Source organism: Nuphar pumila, chromosome 16 (genome assembly GCF_984573655.1).
Source record: "Nuphar pumila chromosome 16, dmNupPumi1.hap1.1, whole genome shotgun sequence".
Lineage (NCBI taxonomy): Eukaryota > Viridiplantae > Streptophyta > Magnoliopsida > Nymphaeales > Nymphaeaceae > Nuphar > Nuphar pumila.
Genome location: NC_143264.1, coordinates 62990395 through 63002174, shown reverse-complemented (window position 1 = coordinate 63002174; position 11780 = coordinate 62990395). Strand labels below are relative to the sequence as shown.

General features: G+C 42.1%; 1 protein-coding gene across 1 annotated transcript; it reads right to left on the bottom strand.

The window, feature by feature from the left end:
• Nucleotides 1-7099: 7099 nt before the first annotated feature.
• On the bottom strand, nucleotides 7100-10432 carry LOC149813355 (G-type lectin S-receptor-like serine/threonine-protein kinase SD2-2). The gene has a single exon (XM_089991108.1). It carries the CDS (start codon nucleotides 10430-10432, stop codon nucleotides 7541-7543), a length of 2892 nt encoding a protein of 963 aa, XP_089847234.1. The 3' UTR covers nucleotides 7100-7540.
• Between the last annotated feature and the right edge of the window lie 1348 nt (nucleotides 10433-11780).

The window sequence follows — 11780 nt, the reverse complement described above, 5'->3', positions numbered from 1 at the left end:
CATCTATCTGAGGTAAATCAAAAGCAATGAACATGATCATATTTTAAAATAAACTCAAGCAATAATCCAAATAATTATTCATCCAATTATGCATATTATTCCATTTCATCACAAGAATATCATTAACGAGCAATTAAAATCTTATGCATGAGTAGTTAAAAATGCATGCACTTACCATTGCAAAATGATCAACCATTTATGCAGGTATGACATTGTCATCTTTAATTAGATTTTTTTTTTAAATGATACATGCCATGCCTAACTAAATGCACAGTCAATTTAGGTTTCAGTTCTTAGCTTTGTGGATACTAACACAGACAATAACCTACATCAGGGCCATGGCGCATGTAGTATTTTTATACAATTGTGATTTTGGCCTGGTCGGGCACCATTTACCAGTGTCGAATGAGGGATAACTAAAGTGAGAGAAGCTCCCAACACCACTAACCTGATGCATCAAACTTTACTCATGAGATTTTGTCATCCACGCTGTAGTCTAATATGGAGGGTTCTCCTATCTTTGTGGCTGGAGAGGAGAAATCTTTCATGCTCAAATACGATATCCACGAAGGCAGAAGTACCACTTACCTTTTCCTTGTAAGCATCAATATTTAGTGTTACATGTTTAACTCTTTTTAATTCGTTGATTCCATACAACACACAATTTGAATCAATTTACAAGATTGAGGCCTCTTCTAGACTCATGAATACACATGTTTCAAATGCGAGACAATAACTATGCATGAATACATTTTTAACTTTAACATTTATTCATGAACATGCAACGATCATAAGCAATTAAAGCATCCATATTCTATTACAATTTGTGCTCATTTCGTTCAATTCAATAGCAAATGGCTACAAAAGCCAATTAGTGTATAAATACTTCATTCAGTTCGTCTCCCATATTGGACACTCAATCCCTATATAAAGATTACTTTAGCAGTACATATGCAGCGGCATGCAATTCACATAAAAGCACATTTGAACGCCTTATAAATATCACATGTATTGCTAACTGGGCCTTTAGTTGGTTCTGGATTTGTTGAATCCCTAATCTGTCTGACTGTTATGACTGTCATAGAGAAGTTTACATACTATAAACAAAGCTAAAATTTTGACAGATTATAAGAAATCTTGTCAGCTTTTCGATGTCACAAATCGTTCATAAAAATTTCTCTGTATGAGGGAGATATGACTTGTTTAGTGTACGCCTATAGTTTTTTGTTTTGATTATCAGAGTTTAGTGCTCAGTTCGAGAATAGAGCTCAAAATTTCACAAATTATGTGAAGTTTTGTTAGATTTTCAACACAATAAACCGTTTATAATTTAAAACTCCTTTGAACGAAGAAGATACGAACGATTTATGAGTCGGGTGTCAGACTGAAAATATTAAATAGCGAAAAATATGCATTCGGGTGAGTAGAAATAGGCTATCTGAATTGCGTTTTTTATATTTTTTCAATAAAAACATTTCATACATCATTAAAAGAATTTCAACTACTAACAATAATAATTTTCTTGCAAATAAACTATATTTTCACAGTCATTAAATCGAAAAACGATATGTTATCTCGAAGACCATTTCCTTAGAAAAGTTTTCGGTATTTTTTTCTAATTATATGGTACCAAACATGTGAATCCCCTTTGGTTTAGTTACTAAAATTTATTCAAAGAAATTGGGGGTTAGATCATGTCCACGTTGACAATCACAGAGTGGCCAGTTTTTTTGAAGCCTTCAAAGCATATTTGCAATTATGACATAGTTCAAAAAATAAATTGATATATGTCTTCAGAATAATAAGAGAGTAAAACAAATTTAATCAACTAAGAAGGGAACACAATTGCTAATAGGAAAATCTAACGGCCAAGAGCTCACAACCATTAGTCAAATTTTAAACCAGAGAAGGTTGATATGATATTGAGAACATCAAGCTACATATTTTTGACGCAAAAGACTCATTGAGAATAACTAAGAAATCCAAGTGCACCTTTGAAGCCTGACAATCATATTTGTCAGAAGAACGTGGCATATGATATCAACATTGCACCATAAGAACTAATAGTCATGACATGATAAACTTTTACATTGCACCAGCTCGAACCCCTTCTAGACTAAAACAAATAGGTCACTCAAAGGTAGTCTTATCTTCCAGTAAGTCATTAACGACTACTACTGGGTTTTGTTTTTTACCATATCATAATTTCCGCTAACACCTTAGAGTCAGACTGAGATAAGGCATGATTCCTTCTCAAACAATTGTCTAATGTGCATATATGCTAACTAATCAGCCCATCCTTGTGTTCACCAAATAATGAATTCAGTGATGCTCAAATGTATTATTTAATACCCACCAAGGCCAAAAGCAAGCTACAACCTACTCTCGACACTAGCTCAATCTGACACACTATTATTAAAAATCACCCAATTCTCATGTAAGGACAAGATGAATCTAGTCAGATCCTTAATTGATTGAAACTAATTGGTTTCGATCAAGTGTGATAGCTTGCTGAATTTAACTCAATATAGTTGTTTGTGTTGAGGTATATAGAGGAGCTCCTATGTTTGTAATTTTTTTTTATATCTGTTCACATAATAAATTTTTAAAAAAAAAAAAAATAGATTTATCATCTCAATAATCAACCCCAGCATGACCAGGGACTGATCCAATGCCTATTTACACGCATATGTAAGATTGGTTAGAGTATGGATTAGTCCATGCATACAACCATTGGTTTTATTATTTCTTCATCAATTCAACGTATTATGGGTTTGAACCGATATCGAATCCATCATTAATTGGGATAGACATTTGGGTTCAGATCTATATGCATCTGAAGTACGCTCATGCATACTAGTCTAGCCTATAGAATCGTGGATCCAGAATCATGAACACCGAACTAACTCATCGCCATCTCGAACAGAAGGTCGCCTCCAAACTGTGGATGCACCTCATGGCTCAATAACTTCACCATGAAGTTCTAGACCTCCAGTTGTATGGAGAAAGAAGGAGAGACAAGAGGGAGAAAGGGAATAAAGAGGAGGAAATTGGAGAGGAGAGAGGGAAGATAGAAAAATAAAAAAGTAAAAGCCCAATAGGGAGGGGTGTGTGAGCCCTCCCTCTATACGTAGACCTTTATTTTTTTTCTCAATAACCTTCCTTTCTCTCAACCTAATTCCAGCTCAAACCTACTTTCCAAAAAAATTCAAATCCTTAGAGGCCTTAAGTCAAATAACCTTCGTAATAGTTTTTAGAAGGTTTTAGATTTTTAATGTAAAAACTATAGAAGCTAAATCCCTTGTTGACTAACCTCATAAAGAGGTTCCAGCTAATGTCAATGGGGCCACTATGGTGGAACGTCCCACCAAAATGATATCTCTTTCCTATTGTCAAAAAAAAATCTAAGTTCAAGAAAAAGGCAAAATTTTCTCCCAAGGTTCAAATAGGTAACTTTTAATTCCTTGACTTAGGTTTAAGGGAGGTTCCTTAATACTAAAAATTTCAGCTTCTCTCATTATTTTAGGCAAGGTAAAATACCCATTGGGCCTAACCCACATAAGGGAGACGTCCATCCCATGGACTCCTACTTATCCTATAAATTATAATTTAGTTGATTTTTCATTTCATTAATTTAATTCTAATTAATTTCTCATATAGGTTTCTCTTTGGATTTAAAATCCAATTGGGATCCAAACCCATTTAAGAAATCCAAATAAAAAATTGACTTCCTAAAATTAAAATTAAAATTAAAATTAAAATCCCATATCCAAATTCACCTTAAATTGTATTTAAATTCTAAATGTCAATTAAGCCTAAATTAACTTCGAATCTCAATTAAATTTCAAACCCTAATTCAATGGTACTTTAATTTAACATGTAAATTAATTTTCAAGTTGGCATTAAATAAAATCCTTATTTCACTTGAATTAAATATTTAAAATTTTATTTATTTATTATTATTTAATAATTTCCAAGAATTCCAAATTCAATTCAAATTTCCTAGTTCAATTTCACGTGTATTTCAAACTCTAAATCAAATTTGAATTTGATCCAAATAAATTTATTCTACATTAAAATTAATTTCTACTTTAAATTCCCTTCTCAGAAATGCCATTTTTATTGAAATTAATTTCGAATGCGATTTTCTATAAGGTCGACAGGACAATTTAGTCATTTTTATATATTTTTTAAATTAGATTTCAAACTCATAAAACTAAATTCAGATTTATTGAAATTACATTACATATATATCAAATCATCATAAATTTGTCTGAAATCATATTCGACTTTATTTTGATGAAATTTATCAATTATTTTATTAAATTTTATCTTTTTCATAAATTCAATTCTGAATGCGAAATTCACTAAAATCAACTCGAATCAACTTTAATTTTTTATAAGATATTTCTTATAATTCATCTTAAGCTAATTTTTATTTTTACACTTCTTTCTCATAAAATTCATTATTAATATTATTTTATTCATTAAAAATACCCTAAAGAATTACATGTATTACCTATAAATTTAATTTAAAATTCTAAATTCAATTTCAACAAAAATTTAAATTATTGTATAATTCAAACTTGAATTAATATTCAATTAAGTCTTGATTTAGATTTGAATCAAACTCAAATCTAATTATAATATTCAAGATATATTTATTAAATCCAAATTCAAATCCAAATTCAATATGAATTTAATTTTCTAAATTAAAATATAAATTTGATAAAACTTTAGAAATTGAAAGCGAAATCCAAATCAGACTCCAAATTCAAATACACACTCAATTCAAATCTGAACTAATATTGAAATTCAAATTAAATTCCATTTAAGTTCAAAGTAAAACCATATTAAATCTGATTATAAATCAAAAAACCGATTCAGAATAAATTCTTAACTTGAAATTTATTTTGAATCCTAATTAATACGCGAATTATAATTGCATTCTCATATTAATTTCAAATAATATTTTAGCCTTAAATTCACTATTATTTCTCGTAAAAATATCAAAAAATTGTTGTTTTACGGATTGGATTGGACTTCTTTATAATTTTGGTTGTACTTTGTAACTCTAAATTTCATTATGAAATAAATGAAATGAGTTTTGAATATGCATTATAAGTGTTTTGAATGATTTGGTTCTATATATGTGATGCGCTCGAGTTTGGGGATTGTTTTAGAAATATTCAAAAAGACTTTCGCTGTATTTTTTAAAGGTTTAATATCTTAAAAAAACCTTGAATTTTGGGGTGTCACAAGTTTAGTCACTCAAGATCTAAAAATATATGCAAAATCTTTTCTCTGCAATAAACAAGCTGGGGTTAGACAGATCTCCCAAAGCATGGTTACAAATAGGGATGCACAACAAGCCGAGCTAGCTCAAGCTCAACTCGGGCTTGGCTCATTTAAGCTCAGTTTGAGCTCATTCATGAACATAAATGAGTCGAGCTTGAACTCAAGTCCAAGCTCGGTGTGCGAAAACGAGCCAAGATTGATTAAGCCGTTGAACTCGATTAAGCTCAAAAAACTCGATTAGGCTCACATAAACATATATATATAATATGTTTCTAAGTTGAAACTAAAGAGTTACTGTCAGCATACTGGGTAGGGCATTAGCCTCTTCCGGTGAAGGTGCAGAGATTTTTCTGTTGGACGCTAAGCTAGGAGTGCTAGTATTTATATATTTTTTTGCGCAACACAAAAACATAGTTTGGCGTACTGGTGGGTCGTTTGTGCAACTTGTGGAAAGGTTAGGGATCAAATTCCATCTTTTCAATTGCTCGTTATTATATATACCTTTTTTCGAAACCGAGCCAAGTTTGAACAATGTCATTGAAACTCAGCTCCAAGCTCTCGCAGAGCTTGAACAGGGGCATTTTGAAATGTGCCCAGTTAGAACAGCCCTGGCTCGGCTCGTGTGCATCCTTAGTCACAAGCTTTCAGTTGAAGGATGCCAGTTCAGTGGCTTGTCCTTTCAGTTAGATTCTATCAACAATGAAGTTATATCTGCCAAAACCTTTGCACAATCATTTTGCCCTCCCTTTGGGCAACACTGAGCAACTGATGAACTTGGGTCCCGTTTTTACCAAGCTAGGTCCGATCACAACTAGGGCTGAGAAATAAGCCCAGCCTCTCGTGACTGGGCTCATGTTTGATTCCTAAAGAGCTGGTTTGAACTCGTAAATAGGTTTAGCAAGCTAAATATGAACAAGATACTCGACTCGGCTCGATTGGTATAAGCTCGTTAGGTAGTAAAAAATATTTTCAATATATTTTACATGTATTGTTTTGTAATCTCATTTCTTTCACCTCTAAAACAATGTATTTTTTTTAAAAACAAGCCAGATGAAACTCAGCTCATTTAACTCGGGCTCGTTATGAGCTCCAACTTGGCTTGGCATGCCACAAGAATGAGCCAAGCTTGAACACTTCAAGCGCGGCGGATTAAGCTTGTTTACCAGCCCTAATCACAACAAAACCCGGTACCTCTAGCTCTACATCGAACCTTGGTCCGGCCCAGATACAAGCATTGACAGCATTAGATTATCAGGACACCCCGAACTCACCGGCATCAAGGATTTGGAATCTAATCAAACCGGTGTAAGTGAAACTCGTGGCGTGGTGAAAAGGAAATGAACTACTTGATGCATCTCTTGGTCGCTTACTAGGAACTGTTCTACCTATCAAATCAAGATTATTGGAAAGGGGAAGAAAAATAACACTAGACAACCCCCACCTAGTTGTGTTAGAAGTTGACAGTAATGACGAAACCCGCATCAGTTGGTACACAGAAATTCTTTGATAAGCAGGTTAAGATAGCTTCATCACTTCACAACTTTTAATGGCTCCTCCATTGGGCAGTCACCAAAGATTACAAACTTTGGGTTGATGTTGGCACCCTTAGCATGACACCCCCCCCCCCCCCCAAATGCCACGTGTTCTATTCAACATTCACACATCCGCACCATCGACGGTGAGGAGCGATTTACTTCACCACAAAAGGTCCAACACGCCCATGCAAATCTCGGCATGATCCTCTGCTTCCAAAACTTCGGTTATCTCACAAACATAGTAAAAAGTTTCAACCATCTGATTAACTAATAAAGCATTCCATATTGCTCTTGCCGTATCCCATTTAAGATTAACAAAGGCCATCTCTCTCTAAATCCCTTGGTCATTAGCTCTGTTAATCCTCTGATTTAAAATTAGACAAGAGCATCTTCCACGGAGTTCATTTTGTCAGTTCTATCTTAATCCACTGACTTAAAATTAAGAAAAGACCATCCTCCTCCAAAATCCCTCTAAACTTCTTTCTTAATCCACTGATTTAAAATTAAGAATGACCATCTACCTGCAAATTCCTTTGTCACTTCTCTCTTAATCCTCTCATCCCTCTGTCAATCCCAGAAAGACCAAACTCATCCTTCCGCCTAAATCCTCCAAACTGCCATCCATATCCTCGTCTCTCTCACAAGTCACAATTTTGGCAGTCTGTGATACTTCCTCTCTCTGTATCTCTCTTAATTTCACCCCCAAACTATTCCGAAGAGGATGAACCTGCAATTCCGACGATGGACGTCCCGCCGGAGAACTCCCCACCGGCAGCATCCGCCACCAATGCCTGGAGCGACTTCGGCGGCGGCGGCACCCCGACCTCCACAGTCCCTTCCAGCATCTTCACCACCCTCCCCATCGACGGCCGCTCGCTCTCCTCGTCCTGTATGCACCACACTGCCACCATCCCCACACGAGCCACCTCCTCCATATCGCACGTCCCGGCCAACCTCGAGTCGACCACTGCCCCGACATTGCCGCAGATGATCTGTCTCGCGGCCCAAGCGGGGAAGAACCACCGCTCTTCCCCCGCCTCCACTCCCACGCTCCCTTTCTCCTCCTCCTCGTCTCCCCCCTCTCCCTCCGCCACCGACGCAGAGATCCTTCGGCCGGCAATTATCTCCACCAGCGTCATCCCATAGCTGTAGGCGTCCGCCTTCGCGGTGATGGCCACGCCGGAGATCCACTCCGGCGCGAGGTACCCTCTCGTCCCCCTCATGGTCGTTAGCACTCGGCTGAATTCCCGGCCCACCAACTTCGCCAGCCCGAAATCCGATAGCTTCGCCGTGAAATCCCCATCAATGAGTATGTTTTCCGGCTTCACGTCGCAATGTATGATGCAGTCCCGGCACCCCTCGTGGAGGTACGCGAGCGCCCTCGCCGTCCCGATGGCGACCGAGAACCGCGTCTTCCAGTCGAGGATCAGCTGGGCGTCCTGTCGGAGGAATGAGCTCAGCGAGCCGTTCGCCATGTAATCGTAGACGAGCAGACGATCCGAGTTTTCGGTGCAGAACCCTCTCAACCGCACCAAATTGACGTGCTGGATGGCGCCGATCGTGCACACCTCCGTCCGGAACTCCTTGTCGCCGCTCCCCGGCCGGCGCTCGAAGCGCTTCACGGCCACCGGCGTCGAGTCCGCAAGGTCCCCACGGAAGACCACCCCGAACCCGCCATGGCCGAGCTTCTCCGAGAATCCGCGGGTCGCGTCGTGGAGCTCCTGGTAGGAGAAGGGCTTCAGCCCGCGCACCTCCACCACCTCGACCTCCTCCCCTGCTTCCTCCCACCGCTTCCCCAACCGCCGTCGCCTCCTCAAAACCACCAATTGCAGAACCACCAGAGCGAAAACCACCAGGACGGCCCCGCACAAACCCACCACCACACCGACCAGTAAAGACGTTGGTTTCCCCCTACCCCCCGCACCATCACCACCATCCCTAACCGTCGCGTACTCCGACGGAACCCTAACGTACAGAATCCCCCCTCCCTCCTCGCCGGCCGTCGAATTCGCGAGATTGAGCACCGGACCGTACAGATTCCGGCACCAGCCGGTCGCCTCGTTGTGGCTTACGGCAATGCAGGAGAGGTTCTTCAGGCAGGACATCCGGCACGATTCCCCCGTGACACCAGCGAACGAAACCACATCGGCATCGTCCGCAGCGGCAGCGGCGGAGGCAAGGGTAACGAATCCGTCCCCGTCGTCTGCAGCCGACGAGCAGCGGCAACCGGCGGAATGATCTCCGGCATTCCAGCTGAGAGGATCCGCCGGCTGGAACCCGGCGAGGCAGGTACAAACGCTCTCCGGGTCACCGGTACAGACGCCAAGAGAGCCGCAGACGGCGTAGACGCGGCAGGGGTCCTCCGGACGGGACCAGAACATGTTCCAAATGCTCGCTTGGGAGGACCAGGTGAACTGCCGGATGACGCCAGAGCTGTCGACGGTGAACCGCGACAGCGGACGGAAATCCGCCTCGGGTTCGCTGTAAACGAAGTAGGCGTCCGGGGTGAAGGGCTTCTCGAAGCGGAACTTGTAGATATAGGGCACTGTCATCTCTGGTACACCGGAGAAGGCGCCGTCCGTCCAGAGTCCCGACGACCAGTAAGCCCTCTGCAAGCGCCACTCGAGCACGAACTCGCCGTACACCGGCGGGCGGAGGCTGAGCGAGTAGATCCCAGGCGCCGGGTCGGCTGCGCTCCGCCAGCACGTGATCCTCTGGCGGGCCGTGATCGGCATCTCCGGAAGCCACGTGTCCGCAGGCGAGTCGAAGCTCTGCCAAACGATGCTCCCCATCCGGCCGAGAAGCACCAGGTTTCCGTTTTCGAGCAGCGCCGCTCCTACCGCCCTATCGGAATTATCGGACTGCCAGGCGACCCTTCCGGCGGAGTCCATCACCGTCAGCCGGCCGCTCTCCGGCAGAAGCGCCACTACGGCACCCCCAGGGTCGTGGATCGGGATCTCGCGGTTCGCGACCCAGACGTAGGACCGGACGGGAATGCCGGCGTACCAGATTCCGAGGAACCAGCCGGAACCGCCGCTCGGAGCGAAGAACCCTAGTTCGAAGGTTCGATTCTCGCTCAGGATCGTCGAATTCCCCTTGATCAAGACTGTCGCCGTCGTAGAATTCTCGGTCGAATCACTTGAATTCGCGGTGAGAAGCTCGGAAACTCTGCTCTCCTGCTGGAAACTGCCGAGACCTCCGCCGTCGAGGGATTCTGGACTCAAATTTGCTGAAACCTCCTCCCTTAGGTAACGATAATTTTTGTAACTCCGGGAGATCTTCGCTGATTTCGAACTCGATCGGAGCTCGAGTGACCTTCTCTCACTCCGAACCGACGCCCCTTCGGAGTTCAACCCACAGAACGAAGAGTTTTCTGCAACCTCCGATCTCTGGAGGGATTCAAGCTCGACCGAAGGTCTTCTCGAGTGTATCGTTGCTCCCTTTCCGGAATCTGGAGGAGAATGCGGGCGATGGGTTTGGGGTGCGGCGTGGACCGCTGTGTTTTCTGCTGTCGACGCCCTGGAGGCCGATCTAAGAGACGAGACGGTGAGGAAGAAGGCGACGGCGAAGAGGAATGTAGTCGACCGTTTTCCGTCCATGTTCTCGCCGGTTTTTCGCCGTTAGTCAGGATTTTCTGAGAAGGACGCCATGGATTTTAAGAGAGAGAGAGGGTTCAGGGTTTTGCGTGAACGCCAATGTGAGCGTCTGTCCGTGTCAGTCTGCATCTTTTTGTGTCCTACTGAATCCGATCTTATTAGTTGGTGTTGGGTCATATTCATACGTGACCCGTTCACAAGTCGTGGGTCACTATGGTTTCAATTCGCACCTGATCCGGGAAATAACCAATTCCATTATGGTGTAACTGATCTTGACTGGGATGCCAGATCCGAACAAAAAACGAACCCACACCAGTCCGATATCCAACTTAAACCTGTATGCTGACATGCAATCCATGACCTGGGCCACCAATTGAAAAACGCCTTGCAGTAGGTGGAAAAGTAGGTTGGATATAGACTGGATCACAATTGATCCGATTTTGAATCCAGAAAGGATTTGATGATATAGATCTGGATTTGGAACTAGTATATATATATATATAAGAACAACTTAGCTGGCTTAAATGTTAGCTTCTTAACCATACTTACGCTTCTGACCACCGTTGGATCGGATTAAAACCGGGAAACTCAACTTTTCAGGGTTTGCTTTTGCCTCTTTTTGTTTTTTATTCAGATTGTTTTCCCTTTCCCTCGCCCTCGTCCCCTTACCAGACCAGGAGAGGTGCTTTCCGGCGGCAGCGGTGCTTTGCGTCGGTAGTGGAAAAGCGTGGTGGTGTCGGCTTGAACCTGGCCGGACTCGCACGAGAGGTGCTTCCCTCTCCCTCTTTCTCTTTCGCTCTCAAGTTTTTCCGTCCCAAGTTCGCCTGAGCCCTCCCTCTCTTTCAATCGAGGGTACTCCCTCTCTCTCGCCTTATCTGAGAGAGATGACAAACGACACAACCCATAAAAACGAAGAGGGGGTTCTAATTTAGGGTCTTTTTTTCAAAATGAGAGAAGGGCGGAGCGGTGAGGTGTGAGTGAAAAATGTGTGTGTGAAACTGACGACAGAGCCTCTCTCTAGAGATAGTGGTGCCCCTGCCGATCAACACCCCAACGACACTCCCTCATTCCTCTTGGTGACACCTCTGCTGCACCAACATCTAGTGCACTTGGTTGCGTCAGCCAGCCCCTGTTGTGAGATGCCTTCTCTGATTCCGAGTACACCAGCCCCTTCAATTCTGGCATCTATCCAGCAACGACCAACCCCTTAGGGTTTCTTTTACCCATGTCTGTCTTCTTTTTTTCCTCTTGTGTTGTTTAGATATTATGCATGTTAGGGTCCAAGTGTATATTTGTTTGCTTTATGGTGTGTGTTATATATACTCAGCTACATGTCTCTTTTTTTCCTGTT